This window comes from Nerophis ophidion, linkage group LG01 (assembly GCF_033978795.1).
Source record: "Nerophis ophidion isolate RoL-2023_Sa linkage group LG01, RoL_Noph_v1.0, whole genome shotgun sequence".
Lineage (NCBI taxonomy): Eukaryota > Metazoa > Chordata > Actinopteri > Syngnathiformes > Syngnathidae > Nerophis > Nerophis ophidion.
In genome coordinates, this window is record NC_084611.1 from 91,356,575 (window position 1) to 91,373,036 (window position 16,462).

General features: G+C 40.1%; 1 protein-coding gene across 2 annotated transcripts in view; it reads left to right on the forward strand.

Annotated features, from left to right (window-relative positions):
- Positions 1-13,949, forward strand: part of pds5a (PDS5 cohesin associated factor A) — a 52,031-nt gene extending 38,082 nt beyond the window's left edge. The window contains exons 24-33 of one of the 2 annotated variants that reach the window (XM_061916058.1): positions 198-321; positions 2,337-2,541; positions 2,609-2,723; positions 5,047-5,179; positions 5,245-5,364; positions 7,738-7,800; positions 11,361-11,503; positions 11,592-11,682; positions 11,746-11,993; positions 13,257-13,949. In XM_061916058.1, the coding sequence (XP_061772042.1) occupies positions 198-321; positions 2,337-2,541; positions 2,609-2,723; positions 5,047-5,179; positions 5,245-5,364; positions 7,738-7,800; positions 11,361-11,503; positions 11,592-11,682; positions 11,746-11,993; positions 13,257-13,260 (1,246 nt within the window). In that variant the 3' untranslated portion in view covers positions 13,261-13,949. Of the gene's footprint in view, positions 1-197; positions 322-2,336; positions 2,542-2,608; positions 2,724-5,046; positions 5,180-5,244; positions 5,365-7,737; positions 7,801-11,360; positions 11,504-11,591; positions 11,683-11,745; positions 12,179-13,256 lie in introns of those variants that run through there. The other variant, XM_061916067.1, reaches the window with a different exon arrangement.
- The last annotated feature ends 2,513 nt before the right edge of the window (positions 13,950-16,462 follow it).

Genomic DNA, 16,462 nt, shown 5'->3' on the forward strand with positions numbered 1-16,462 from the left:
CAATCTGAAGTTGTCTTTATTTTTCAGTTGTAATGCCATGATTTGAATAGTGTGACACCCCTGCTATATGTTGTAAGAATATTAGCTAATTAGAAGTCTGGGCCGCCTCGCTCTTGACGTCATAACAATGTAACTCATGGAGAATATTTCCTAACAGGTTGTTTTTTATCTTTCTGTTTTTTGTTTCCTCCTGGCAGCAAATCGGACATGTCTCGCCTAAGACTGGCGGCAGGTGGCGCTATTATGAAGTTGGCCCAGGAGCCCTGTTACCACGACATCATCACGCCTGAGCAGTTCCAGCTGTGCGGTCTTGTGATCAACGTCAGTCTCCACTTGCACCTTCTCGCATGCTATTTAGTGGGATGCACTTGCAAAATCTTAAAGGCACTGCTCACCCTGGGCTGTGAATGGTCAGCTTCTGCTATGCAAGGTTCCTGAGCACAGGCGAGCAGACATTGTGCTGGAAATACACAAATTATTGTAGGAGATAAAGCAGGATTGTACGGTTTTAGTACATGTGATAAATAACATGTCTTCTTTTGGAAAAACACTACCGCTTTGGTCCACCGGGCCGCCGAAATCAACCAAAACTGAAAGTTCTCAAGTGGGGCTTTTATAGGCAAGGCACAGCGATTGTATTTATCCAGCACAATTCATGCACAAGGTAATTGCAAGTTCCTTACAGAAAATTAAAAGAAGGCAAAAATAAACATATGAAATCATAATTAAAATTTAAATCTGAAAATACTAAAATCATAATTAAAATCAATCAAAGAGTGTAGATAAAATAATTTCGGTTGTCTAATGCACAATCAAATAAAGTGGTGTTCAGGCTGCATTTGAACATTGCCAACGTTGAGGCCTGTCTCACATCTTCAAAAGAATATTCCAGATTTTAGGAGCATAAAACTGAAACGCAGTTGCACCATGTTTGGTCCTGACTCTGGGCACCAGCAGCAGACCACTCCCTGAGGTTCTTACAGCTGGAGATGGTTCACATGGTTCCAACATGTCAGAGATGCACTTTGGCACAAGACCATGACAAGACTTGTACGCAAGGAGAGCGGTTTTAAAGTCCATCCTCTGAGCTACAGGGACACAGTACAATGACCTTAGCACTGGACTAATATGGTCATATTTCTTGATTCTAGTCGGGACTCGAGCAGCAGCATTCTGGATGTGCCGCAGCTGCTTTACAGCTCGTTTAGAGAGGCCAGTATGTATAATAACACGATTATTCATTAATTTGAAAAGATGAATATTTATTGTACCACCAAAACTCAACTTAAAATATATATTTTTTTATGCAGATATACATTAATAGTAAATAAACCACATCAAGTAAGATAATAGTAATGACAATAAATTTGAAGAGCAATATAAAAAAAACTATTAAATTATATTTTTCCGGTTTTAAGTATTTTTTATTGTTTACACGTATTTTACCACAGAGTGTTTGCTTTTTGTGTTAAATAAAAAATGTAATAAAATCTTTAATTCCAGTAAATGCAAAAATGCTCACATATTTTGGTGCAAAACATTTTTGGACAATTTTTAACAGTATTTTAAGTCAAGTCAATTAAATTTTATTTATATAGAGCGTTTACAACAGCTTTTAAATATAACCAAAGTGCTTTAAAGGTTAAAAAAAAGCATAGAGCAACGGAAACAGAAAACAAACAAAGAACATAAACACTGAATGAGCTGAACAAAAGAGTGCAAAAAGCAATACAGTAAAAGGGGTCGAATAAAAAGTAAAAAAATTGCTTAATAAAAATCATAGTAATAAAAAGTGCGACAAATAGAAAAATAAAACTAAAGCGAAGGGGTGGGGGTCTAGGACTAAAAAATGGTGGCTTAGTGGGCGGACTCAGGTCAAAGGCCAGCGAGAAGAGGTAGGTCCTAAGAAAGGTTTTGAAAAACCCCAGGCTCTGGGCTGACCTAATGTGGAGGGGAAAGCTGTTCCAGATCTTAGGGGCGGCAACGGAAAAGGCTCTGTTCCCTCTGGTCTTTAGCCTAGATCTAGGGACCGCCAACAGCAGTTGGTCAGCTGACTTTAGGTATCTAGACGAGGTATGATGATGCAGAAGTTCGGTCAGGTATTGTGGGGCCAGACCAAGTCAAAGTGAAATATTTTTATGAATGCAGCCTGCTCAAACTACCACAAGGTAATTTATCACCTATTACCCCTTTGGTTTTATCAGGTCAGTAATGCGTTATTCACTCACGCTTAAAGTGAGGGATGAGGCAAGAAACTAAGCCAGACATGCTGTTTTGTCAGCTCACACCTGAGAGCCTGAAAAAATTGGAGTTAACTAGTTTTCTCCTCCGTGCAGGACGAGTGCTACCAGGTGCGTCAGATCTTTGCTCAGAAGTTGCACTTGGCTCTGGTCAAACTGACGTTGCCACTGGAGTACCTGGCCGTCTTCGCCCTGTGCGCCAAGGACCCGGTGAAGGAGCGCCGCGCCCACGCCCGACAGTGTCTGCTGAAGAACATCTCAGTGCGCAGAGAGTACATCAAGCAGAACTCACTCACTCAGGGTAAAGGTCACACGACGTGGCATGAAGGATGACTCGGGTCAGTAATGTGGCGCCCCTCTCCTCGCAGACAAACTGATGTCCTTCCTTCCTGAGTACGTTGTCCCTTTTATGGTCCACCTGCTGGCTCATGACCCAGACTTCACAAAACCGCAGGAATACGACATGCTCAAAGACATCAAAGAGTGAGTGCCGAGCCGTGTATTTTTTTCCAAGTGAAGTCAAGCAATTTAAAAAAAAAAGGGGGGGATTACTTAGGATCTTTAATTGAAACCTCTTAAGGCCCAAGCTGCTTGTTTAGATGTTTTTTTTTTATTTCTCTTTAGGCTTATTGGACCCTAATTGGGATAAAAACTAAGAATCATCTTTTGATATGATGTACTTAGTCCATAAGTACACAAACGTGTACTTAATGTTTAGTGACATGCTAATTCGTATTTTTACACTTTTTCTTCCAAATTCCATTTTATGTTATAATCTTCTGACACCACCAAATGGCGTGTAAGTGTCCACATAAGTGGCTATAAGACCCCAATTCAGTAGTGTACAAAATTTGGGAAATAAGAGCTAAAAGGTGCTGTCCACGCGTGTGGCCACTAAGCCTTTAGAGGTTTTTAATCTCACCTACAAAAATGCTGTAAAAAGCTCTGAACTTTTCGTATTTTAATTTAAATGAATTACATTATTATTAACATAGATATACTTTATAACAAAAAAGGAACTTTTTAGAGTATGTTCTTGTTTTTAACATACTTGAACAGATGCTGTCTTTTTTTATTTACCGGATTTTCCGGATTTTAAAGCACATCTGGATATAAACTTTTAATTTAAATATTTAACTTAAATTTTATAAGGAAAAAAATAGTGTTCCACATATTAGCCGCACTGGACTATAAGCCGCAGATATATACCTTGTAAAAGGAAGACAATTTTAGAAATGTTTATTTACATACTTTTGTTTCCTAGCGTTGTCTATAACACAGCAGTAAAACGGATGATCGAACAAAACAGAAGTCGTCGTCAAGCACTAACTGCGGAAGCTAACTCTCCAATCAGCTAAACAAACTCCACGGTGGCATTTTGGTGAATTTACGAAGCTGAAACAATACAAAAAGAATGCTGTTGTAAGGTAATAGTACTAACACAGACACTCGTAAATGTGTTAGGATATTAACTAATGCTAAACACGCTAGCTTTATGACATTACGATAGCGCATATAGATATTCATGCAAACACTCTTGTAGACATCCCACATGGGACAGTTCCGTAAGTAAGAATTGTTTTGGTTATATTGTAAAACTTACAAACATTGCTTGGAGTGATGAATGAAGAATCCGTAAGAGTAGAAACGCTATGGATGACTTATAAGACGGTACAAGTGCCCTTTCGTCTTCTATGTTGTCCATAGCGGTTCAAAGCTCTAAACAGAAGAGCACTGCAGTGAGCGAACTGGCCCAAAAGATGGCGTTGTAGCACAAACAATAACTCAGCTTTTCAGTGTATTTTATTTTTTATTTTTCAAATATTAGAGGTTGATCCTCGGCCGAGTCATACCAAAGACTATAAAAATGTGACCCATTACCTCCCTGCTTGGCACTCAGCATCAAGGGTTGGAAATTGGGGGTTAAATCACCAAATATGATTCCCGGGTGCGGCACCGCTGCTGCCCACCTGCTCCCCTCACCTCCCAGGGGGTGATCAAGGGTGATGGGTCAAATGCAGAGAATAATTTTGCCACACCTAGTGTGTGTGGGACAATCATTGGTACTTTAACTTAACTTAGTATGGCTGTCAGCGAAGAAAAATCCTTAAATTAGCCGCAGGGTTCATAGCGTAGGAAAAAAGTTGCAACTTATAGTCCGGACTTAAAGGTAATTGGAAATAACACGATTGACACTACTATTTTTCTTTTTAGTTACTTTAGTTTTTAGTTTATTAATTCTTCGGTCAGTGGTCAACAGAATAAACAAACTGTTGTACATTCATAAATTGAAAATGTTGCAGACTGAAAGGGTTTAGGCTGAAGTTGGAAAACTTATTGCGCCTAACACTATAAACAATGTCAAATACAAGATGAGCTTCCAAAAATTATGGAATTTTCTTTGCACAACATATTATAAATACACCTTGTACTCAACATAAACACTGTTCAAATATATACACAATAAAGACATGTGAGGTATCCCTATACACATGTTAGTTTAAACCTTTGTACCAGTTATATACTATATACATATATAGTATATAATTGGTAATAATATACATATATATTATATACTTCCATTATTATTTATATCCCACATTTAGTTTGTAATTAACATTGATCAGAGTATTAACTACTGTGTTGATTCAAGAGTGATATATTTTTCCAAGATATTGTTCTTAAAGTGTTTTTTAAATGTGTGAATGAAACTGGAACATGTTAAGGAATCATCCGAGCTGTTCCAAAGATTGTATCTTTTGTGATTGTTTATGAGCGACTGCAGCCATGTTATTTTTGTACTCAGGTGTCTATGGTTCATGCTGGAGGTGTTGATGACCAAGAATGAGAATAATAGTCACGGTTTTCTGAGGAAAATGGTGGAGAAAATCAAACAGACCAAAGATGCACAGTGTCCTGATGACATCAAAGCCAACGAGGTACAAAGAAGAATGACCCAGTAAATCTGAAGAGACTATTGTGATATTGTGTGATGTGTTTGCAGAAGCTGTATATCCTCTGTGATGTTGCGCTCTTCGTCATCGTCAACAAGAGCACCGCGTGTCACCTGGACTGTCCAAACGACCCCGTACTACCCGACAAGTTCTACTTGGCGCCAGAGAAGGTAATAAAGCTTTACATTAAAGGGGAACTGCACTTTTTGTGGAATGTTGCCTCATTCACAATCATTATGTAGGGCAAGAATGCATATGTTGTGTTCTTTTAGATAGATAGATAGTACTTTATTAATTCCTTCAGGAGAGTGCCCTCAGGAAAATTCAAACCTGTATTTTCCTGAAAAATGTATGCATTGTAACTCATAATTCAATGCTAGCAAAAGTCTGGTTAGAATGGAGCCTTTGGAAGCCGCTCTATTCTGCCTTTAAAGCGCTTAAAAACATCCAAACCCCTCCATTAAGGTTTTATTTACATTCTGTAAGTATAAATATAGTAACATTCATAATAACATGTAGTATTTACAAGGGGTGTAACGGTACACAAAAATTTCGGTTCGGTACGTACCTCGGTTTAAAGGTCACAGTTCAGTTCATTTTCCGTACTGTAAGAAAACAACAAAATATAATTTTTTTGGTTATTTATTTACCAAATTTGCAAAATCTTCCACCAAAAATATTTTTAGCAGTGGAATATTTGATGTGAAGTAATGGGAACCTTAGATAGGTAAATAATTCATAATAACATTGATTTTGATCCAATATTATGTTTTGAGCAATGAGAGTTTGAAATTAAAAATAAACCGCTTTGTTTTATTAATCAACATTGCAACTTTTTCTAAATTACATTTGACCTTCAAGCTTTTTTGTTTCACTTCTGTAATGTTTTTGTTTATTTTAATAGTCTTTTTAGAATGTGCCGTGGGCCTTTAAAACATTAGCTGCGGGCCGCAAATTGCCTCCTGCTATAGATAATAAAAAATTAAATCTGATAACTCGATGGATAAAAAGCAGAGCCTGGCGACGCATGCACGTTTATCATAACTCTCTCGCTCTCCGCCCCTCCCTCACGAATGCTGCTGTTGCGCGAACAATGTGTTTTGTTTTTCACCACTTCTTAACCATGAACGTACATTAATACAAGCAACCGTGACTCAACATGCCGGACATTTGAGGCATTTAAGAAACTCTGCCCTGACAGCTCCGCAAAAGAAGACATGTCGGGTGAAAAGAGGACGTATGGTCAGTCTATCCTAGCCCGGTCGCTGCTAGCATGCTAGCAAAAGAGGACACGGGCTAGGATAGACTGACCATACGTCCTCTTTGCACCGGACATGTCTTCTTTTGCAGGGCTGTCAGGGCAGAGTTTTTTAAATGCCTCAAATGTCCGGCATGTTGAGTATTGTTTACGCTACTTACTATGTCCGTCTGTTCGGTTCACCTCCGCACTGAACCAAAACCCCCGTACCTAAACAGTTCAATACAAATACACGTACCGTTAAACCCTTAGTATTTACCTATTTTGCTCATTTTAAGCATAATTAAAAAAACACATCACGTTTGCTTTTTCCTTCAACATTACTGATTGCTACTGCACAATGTCTGCTGTCATTAGGATGCAGACTGGGATGTTCATATATGACTCATGATCCTCACAAACAAAATAGGGGGGTGGAACAAAGCGTCTTTTCGTGTCTTTTTCACCACATCCAGGTCTAAATTGGATGCCAAAGTTGACCAAGTATGTCCTCATCCTTCTACTATCCAGTTGAGAGGCATTATTTATGATCTAGGATCAACTTTCCCAAGCACCGAGGCAAGGGAGCAGCTCACAGCCGACACAAGCTAGTTAGCGCCGCTAAAAATAGTTTGTCTTAATCAGTGTTTCTAGTTACAATATCATAAATACTTGGTTAATAATTGTTGCAGACAAGAGTGACTTCATTGTAAGCAGACTTTGATTCACGAGTTAGAATACATCCATCCATCCGTCTTCTACCGCTTGTCCCATTCGGGGTCACGGGGGTCGCTGGAGCCTATCTCAGCTGCATTCGGGCGGAAGGCGGTGTACACCCTGGATAAGTTGCCACCTCATCGCAGGGCCAACACAGACAACATTCACACTCACAATCACACACTAGGGACCATTTAGTGTTGCCAATCCACCTATCCCCAGGTGCATGTCTTTGGCAATGTGAGGAACCCGTAGTACCCAGAGGGAACACACACAGTCACAGGGAGAACATGCAAACTCCACACAGAAAGTTCCCGAGCCCGGGATTGAACCCAGGACAACTCAGGACCTTTGTATTGTGAGACACATGCACTAACCCCTGTTCCACCGTGCTAGAGTTGGAATGCATAAACAAAAAATGCATGTGTTTTGCGAACGATTGGCTAAACACCTCAGAAAAGTCCAGTTCCCCTTTAAGATGCAATTGTGTCACAGCTAACATTAGCACATAGCATATTTTACCAATGTTGCTGTCATATCACACTTATCATTTCTTACTTTGTCCCCGCTCTTCTTCTTTTATCATCAGGACTTCCAGAATGACAAAGACTATCTGGCAGCAGAGATGCGACAAATGTTACTCACAGGAAAGGTAAAACACATTTTGGAAGATACCGAATATCAGGACCATTGGGCGCCCACCGGATTATAGGGTGCATTAAAGGGGTCGTATTATATATATATATTTTTTCCAAGTGTAAAATACTTTTTTGTGGTCTACATAACATGTAATGGTGGTTCTTTGCTCAAAATGTTGCAGAGATGCTTTACACATCATCTTCAGGTCGCTTTCTGACAGTCGCTAAAGGATGCGCCGTTTTGTGGGCGGTCTTATTTACGTGGCTCACCTTCAACAGCGTCTTCTCACCGTCATCTTTGTTGTAGCGGTGTAGCGTGCAAGGACGGGAGTGGAAGAAGTGTCGAAAGATTGGCGCTAACTGTTTAAATAACATCCAGACTTTACTTCAATCAATAACGGAGCAGCATCTCCTCATCCGTGGCTCACTAGTGCAAGTTCTTTGGGTGATTAATGTAAACTCACTATACCAGTATGTTTTATCGCTTTCATGGCGAGTTTACTGACAGATCTAAATAAGAACTTTAAACTACTTTATATTAGAAATGGCAACAGCTGAGGATGAATGTCCCATAACAAGAAAATAAGAGAAATAGAGTAAGAGTGGCCTAGTGGTTAGCGTGTCCGACATGAGATCGGTAGGTTGGAAGTTCAAACCCCGGCCGAGTCATACCAAAGACTATAAAAAAATGGGACCCATTGCCTCCCTGCTTGGCACTCAGCATCAAGGGTTTGGAATTGGGGGTTAAATGACCATAAAATGATTCCCGGGCGCGGCACCGCTGCTGCCCACTGCTCCCCTCACTTCCCAGGGGGTGATCAAGGGGATGGGTCAAATGCAGAGGACAAATTTCACCACACTTAGTGTGTGTGTGAAAATGATTGGTACGTTAACTTTATCAACCACGGACTACAAAGGCGGATGCGCGCAAATTTTCTGGTACGTTAACTTTATCAACCACGGACTACAAAGGCGGATGCGCGCAAATTTTCTGGACTTAGGCAGATCCCAAATACAGATCAGTGTTTGGGATCTTTCATTTTGGCCACAACAACTGTGATATAAAATTACATCCCTAAGTCAAGGTATAATTTTTTTAACATAACCATATTTTCCGGACTATGGAGCGCACCGGTATATGAACCTCGCCCACTAAATTTTTGAAAAAATACTTTTTCCCTGTATATTAGCCACACTGGACTATAAGCTATAGATATATATGTTGTGAAATTAGTTATTCACACATAAATATTTTGTAAATGTTCATTTACATAACTTAATTGTTTCCAAATGGTGTCTGTAACACGGCAGTAAAACGGATGATCAAACAAAACAGAAGTCATCATCATGGACCCACTAGCTGCGGAAGCTGGCTCTCCAATCCGCTAAATAGACTCAATAACTCCAGGGTGACGTTTTGGTGAATTTACTGAGGAATTTGTGAAACTGAAACAATACATAAAGAATTCCATTGTAAGTTGATAATACTAACACAGACACTCGTAAACGTGTTAGCATATTAGCTAATGCTAACGACGCTAGCTTCATTACATTAGCACGTACGAATATGCACAAAAACACTCCTATAGACATCACGGTTTAGTGAGAATAAATTATATTAGTTATATTGTAAACATTGCTTAGAGTGACGAATGAAGTAAAAACGCTATGGACCGTTTTAGTTCCGGTTCAAGGGGTTAAAATGGATTAACTCGCTGGAATTAAAAAGACAATATAACATACATCCATAAACGTGGACGCATGTGGAAAAAGTGCAATATATTTATCTGTACAGTAATCTATTTGTTTAAATATATTATATTTATTTATTTTATATATATATTTAAATATTAATTATATATATTTATTTAATTATATATGCACCTTATAGCTTTTTTTATCCTGCACTACCATGAGCTTATGTAACGAAATTTTGTTCTTATCTGTGCTGTAAAGTTCAAATTTGAATGACAATAAAAAGTAAGTCTATGTCTAAAAGAAGTACCTTTACAACCCGCACCATCTGCAGTCAGCGATTTTGTCCAACAGATGGCGCTATAGCACAATCAATAACACACCATTTCAGTGTCTCTGCCTGGGGCTAATGATGGCTATTGTAGATAAAACCTTGTGGCCGTGAGCAAGAAAAATCCAGAAATTAGCCGCACCGTTTTATAAGCCTGAGGATTCAAAGCGTAGGAAAAAAGTTCTTAGAAATTACGGTAAAAGGATGTTTACCACCAATGTCATGTAACTAACAAGTGTCACGAAAATATAAATTTACTGTACAAACATTCATATACACATTGTGTTCATGTACAAGTACATATACATACATACACTCATGCACATAATCATGTTTCATCAAACATATATCAACGTTGTTGCCCTAGAGCAGGGGTAGGGAACCTATGGCTCTAGAGCCAGATGTGGGTCTTTTGATGTCTGCATCTGGCTCTCAGATAAATATTAGCTGACATTGCTTAACACGATAAGTAATGAATAATTCCGCTGGTAATCACAGTGTTAAAAATAACGTTCAGAATATAAAACATTCTCATGCATCTTAATCCATCAATCCGTTTTCTTCCGCACCTGTTCATTAATGGTAAGAATTACTTTAGGTATTATTAGTTACCTTCAGAATAACAATGTTATTAATAAGAATAAGAGACTTATTATACTCTAAAAATGTTGGTCCTACTTAAAATTGCACACATATAGTTGTATTCAGTGTTAGAAAAAATTGTACGGCTCTCATGAAAATACATTTTGAAATATTTGGCTTTCATGGCTCCCTCAGCCAAAAAGGTTCCCGACCCCTGCCCTAGAGTAAACTTGGTAACACATGGCGTACTGACAAAGCTTAACCTATTCTTACTATAACAATCTACAAGATTAATATAGGTTGCCTCTCTCTCTTCCCCTCCATCTTTCGGTATTCCTTTTTTTTTTTTTATCTTTCTAGTTATTTTGTATACGTATTGTTGCATTTGAACAACTGTATTGTTGATAATAGAGGTAAACTATTCGTATTGTTTATAATAAATAGTGATTTTTCTATTGGTATTTTTATTGCTCCAGTTGTAGTGTAAAAATGCTCATTTTCATTTCTATATTATTATTTATTTCACTAACTGCTTCTTTGCTATCACTTTTACGATCATATTTGTACATATCCTATGTGCTGGTGTTGTTCTATTGTTGTTGTTATTGTTGTGTTTGCTGTTGTGGTTTTTGTCTCTCTGTCTAATCTCCCTCTTATCCCCACAATTTCCCCCTCTGTCTTCCTTTTTTTTTCTCTTTCTATCCCCTCCTCTATTTGGCTGCACCAAATAATATAAATACATTTAATAAAGTCAAATTCAAATAAGGCAACAAGAGAAGTATCCTACACTTCTCTTTTGTAAAGTAAATCTGAACACCGATATATGGACATCTACATCAACTATATGATTTGCCTGAGAAGCTGGACAGGACAAACAAAAAACAAGTGTCACGAAAAGACCCAAGAAAAAGTGAATCCAATGAGGTGGAGTGATGTACGCTGAAGTGGCGACTTTGTGTTCTGCAGCCTAAACCTCCAGTGTTGGCGACTGTCAACAAAGCCCTGACCGTACCAGGCAGAAAGATCTTCAAGACCCCAGTAGTTACCAGCAGTAATACCAGCACCACCAACTCCTCACCACTAAGCTCATCCCCCGTCAACAAGAACACGTACGCTCTCAAACCACCTCCAACACAAAAAAAGCACACTGGCAGTAAAAATGATTGTCTTTGCGTTTGTTTGTTTTGTAACTCCCAGCAAGAGCATCATAGCCACAGAACCGGTCGAGAGCCGAACGCAAGAAAACAACGAGAACCCAGTCATCAAGAATGAAGAAGGCAAGGTGGAGGTAAGCTGAACTGGAGCTTCTTAAGAAGAACAACAGGTATCATAGATCTGTTCCCCCTGCCAGAAGGAGCCCAGTAAGAACGTCACCCCCAACGCCGGGAAGGAAACGCCGCCCGTTAAACGGCGTGGTCGGCCACCCAAAACGACGGCTGCTGCTCCTCCTGCGGCGGCGAGCAAAGACACGGCGAGCACAGGCGCCGGACGAGGTCGGAAGAGAGCGGCGGACGCCAACTCCACCCCATCCACAGAGTCGGCCAAGGTGTCAAAGCAGCAGAATGATGAGGGGACAGATCAACAGATTGACGTGCAGAGGTAAGTCTGCAAATGCGAAGGCAATGTCCACATCAACACGGATATTTTCTTTTTCCACTTGCGAACAATGCTTTTGGTCCTTAAAGGGGAACTGCGCTTTTTGGGGAATTTTACCTGTCAGTCAAAATCATTATGAAAGACATGATGATGGATGTTTTTTGTTTTTTTTTATGGAATCTAAATATTAAATAAATGCAAACAGATTCAATAACTCCACTGTGGTGTTTTTGGTAATTTACGAAACTGAAACAAAACAAAAAGAATGCCATTGTAGGTTGATAATACTAACACAAACACTTGAGAATGTGTTAGCATATTAGCAAAAGCTAAAAACGCTAGCTTGATTGGGCGGCATAGCTCGGTTGGTAGAGTGGCCGTGCCAACAACTTGAGGGTTGCAGGTTCGATTCCCGCTTGTGCCATCCTAGTCACTGCCGTTGTGTCTTTGGGCAAGACACTTTACCCACCTGCTCCCAGTGCCACCCACACTGCTTTAAATGTAACTTAGATATTGGGTTTCACTATGAAAAGCGCTTTGAGTCACTAGAGAAAAGCGCTATATAAATATAATTCACTTCACTTCATCACAATAGCACGTACAAATATGCATGAAAGCACTCCTGCAGACGTCACACATGAGACGGTTTAGTAAGTATAAATTGTTTTAGTTACGGCGTGGCGCAGTGGGAGAGTGGCCGTGCGCAACCCGAGGGTCCCTGGTTCAAATCCCACCTAGTAACAACCTCGTCACGTCCGTTGTGTCCTGAGCAAGACACTTCACCCTTGCTCCTGATGGGTGCTGGTTGGCGCCTTGCATGGCAGCTCCCTCCATCAGTGTGTGAATGTGTGTGTGAATGGGTAAATGTGGAAGTAGTGTCAAAGCGCTTTGAGTACCTTGAAGGTAGAAAAGCGCTATAAAAGTACAACCCACTTATCATTTATTTATATTGTAAATCTTACAAAGTGATGAATGAAGAGTCTATATGAGTAGAAACGCTTTAGACGGCTTCCGGTTGAAAGCTCAGTCACTACCGCATTAACAGTCCATTTTTGGTAACACTAGTTACACAAAAACATTTTGCCAGATGGCTGCTTTTTCAGCGTTCTGATGTGCCAAAATATACAAGACAGCTGGTAAAAGTGTTGAAGTGGATAAAGGTCATAGCAGGACAAAATGTGCCTTTTTGAAAATATCCGCGTTTGTGTGGACAAGTTTTTGGAAATGAAACCAACTGACTCTGATGTGGTCCCTGTTACGTTCAAGGTAAAGGGTGGAGCCACACTTGTAGTCAAAGGGCCAGAATTCAACCATGTTCTTCTCCTGGACACTTACGGACCTTTCTTAAATCATACCTGCATACCTTTTACTTTCACACCACATCCTAGAAGGTTTGTAAACACTCTGTAGTTATGATTTTAAGCTCATTGTATGTAGGTCTTATCCCCCCGGACCGTTTATTTTTGTTTGTTTTTGGCACACTGCTGCTTTTGTGGAGACATTTTTAAGAAAAGAAAAAAAGTCATGGACGTTTTACAAAAATTTTAATCTGGTATGATTATTGTTTATTAAATTCCCTGATAAAACTCCTCCTGTACGACTCCTTCCTCAATAATCTCCATATAATTTCCCCACTGCTCGGTCACTCACTTTGTAAATACTACTCCACAGCTTTCAACCATCCAAAACAACAATGGCTGCATGAACCCGTTACAACATTGTCTTCTTAGTTGCTTTAGGCTTGAACTTTCTTTTTTTCTAAAGGACCAAATGACAAGTTTGCATTCTGACCTGCTCCTCCGCCGAGCCTGGAGGGAAAACACCTTTTTCATATGAATTCTTTTTGTTTTTACTGTCAAAAGTATGTGATTTTACTTCACCCTGGAGTGCATAAATGGTATACTACCATGAAAGTATTTTTCAGTCTTTGTCCTGTTTTATAATTAAATGTAGTTTGTACCTTTTTGTCCGTTATTTTTCATGCTCAAAGGTTTGATACGGCCACAGTCCTCACCTCGAAAGTTTGACTGACTTGAAATTTCTCACACCTGTACATCACAATGTTGTTTGTCACTCAGCACAACAATTTGGCAAATGACACACGCAAGGTGGGTGAGAAAAGTATTGACCACAAGGTCTTTGAAGGGGTTAGGGTTAACCAGCTAATTGTCAATACACTAACCCTTGTGCACCCCTAGGGTCTAAAACTTGCATTGTGTCTAACTTCTGTGGTATCATTGTTTGGTTTGAAGGTTATTCATCCATTTATCTTCTTCCACTTATCCGAGGTGAGGTCGCGGGGGCAGCAGCCTCAGCAGAGAAGCCCACACTTCTCTCTCCCTATCCTCTTCGTTCAGCTCCTCCCGGCGCTCCCAGACAAGTTGGAAGATGTGATCTCCCCAAAATGTCCGGTTAAATGTGCCCTAAGCACTTCCCCTGAAGGCATCTGGCGGATTTATTTACTCTGAGGTCCTCCCGGATGACAGAGCTTCTCACCCTATCTCTAAGGGAGAACCTGGCCACCCGACGCAGGAAACTCATTTTGGCTGCTTGTTTCAGTCATAACCCAAAGCTCACAGGAACGTAGATCGACCGCTAAGTCGAGAGCTTTGTCTTTGGGCTTAGCTCGTTCTTCACCACGACGGATCAATACCAGGTCTGTATCACTGCAGATGCCGCCCCCAATCCGCCTGTCGATCTAAGGATCCACTCTTCCCACTTGGGGCAACATCTCCCCAACCCGGACGTGGCACTAGACCCGTTTCCGGGCGAGAACCATGGACTCAAGTCTTGAAGGCGCTGATTTTCGTTCCAATCGCTTCACCCTTGGCTGCGAACCGATCCAGTGAGAGCTGAAGATCCTGGCCAGATGAAGCCATCCGGACCACAATTGCAAAAAGCAGAGACCTAATCCTGCAGCCACCACACCGGATCCCCTCCAGACCCTGACTGCGCCAAGACATTCGGTCCATAAAAGTTTTGAACAGAATTGGTGAAAAAGGGCAGCTCTGACAGAGTCCAACCCTCACTGGAAACAGCTCCGCCTTACAATGCGGACCACCACTATCAGTGGATCCGATACCCCATACTCTCCGAGCACTCCCCACAGGACCTGGGGACACGGTCGAATGCCTTTTCCATGTAGACTGGTTAGGCAAACTCCCAACACCTTCAAGGACCCTGCTGAGAGTCTAGAGCTGGTCCACAGTTCCACCACCAGTCAATCAACCAATCAAAGTTTATTTATATTGCCCTAAATCACAAGTGTCTCAAAGGGCTGCACAAGCCACGACATCCTTGGCTCAGATCCCAGGACCAAAACCACGCTGCTCCTCATGAATCCGGGGTTTGACAATCCAGCGTAGCTTAATCTCCAGTACGCCTGAATAGAAGGTTAGCAATCTACATTTTGCTTGTTTAAAAATTGTTTTTAATTGCATTGTTTTTGATTGCAACGTTGTTAGAATAGGGTACAAAAATATGCCTTCTCAAGACCCTTTATGACTCCCACTTTAACTGCTATTTTTTAACAAACCGTAATCCAGATATATCACCATGTTCTTTCCATGAAACCCATATTTAATTCTTGTTGACGGAAAAACAAAAATTTGGTGTAATTGTGTCCCTTAACCACTAAGTGGCGCCGGAAAACCATGACGAACTACATGAAGCAATTCCTGAATGACCCTCCAATGCTGAGGTTGAACTTCAAGATGACCAGTTGTTGACTTGGAGCACACAATTCCTCAACAGGCGGAATATTTTGGAGTTGGAACGGTTTGAATCGGATAAAAAAAACGTGGGAGTTGTGGAAGTTTGAAAAATGTCCCATTCTTTTTAAAAGGAATAGCCAATTTTTGGGGGGAAAAATGCAAAATATTTCTGAACCTTGTGAATGAGTTGACATGGCTGGTGTTGAAATTTTTCAAATCGGTCGAAAAATGTTGAAGTATTGAACTTCGGAAAAACTGGGATTTTTTTTATTTATTTCAGTTTTTTGTCCTGATTAAGGGAATGTTTTGACGGTGGAACGGTTGAAGTGGGTTGAAAAATGTGGAAGGAGTAGTGAACTGAAAAAAGGGTGAAAAAAATGGGAATTCCTGGAATTTTTTTTTTTACTTGAAAAAAATGATAGGCTTGAATGTCCAGGGTGGTAGAACGTGTTAAAGTTGGAACGGTTTGAATCGGATAAAAAATGTGTAAGTTTGAAAAATGTCCCATTCTTTGTAAAGGAAAAAGCGGGAATGTTTTAGAAAATGGGAAATATTTTTGAATGAATTGACATGGCCGGTGTTGGAATTTTTCCAATCGGTCGAGAAATGTTGAAGTAGTAACTTTTTCATTTGAGAAATAATATTACGGAACTTCGGGAAAACTGGGATTTTTTTTTTTTCCTGTTTTTTGTCCTGATTAAGGGGATGTTTTGACGGTGGAACAATTGAAGTGGGTTGAAAAATGTGGAAGGAGTAGTC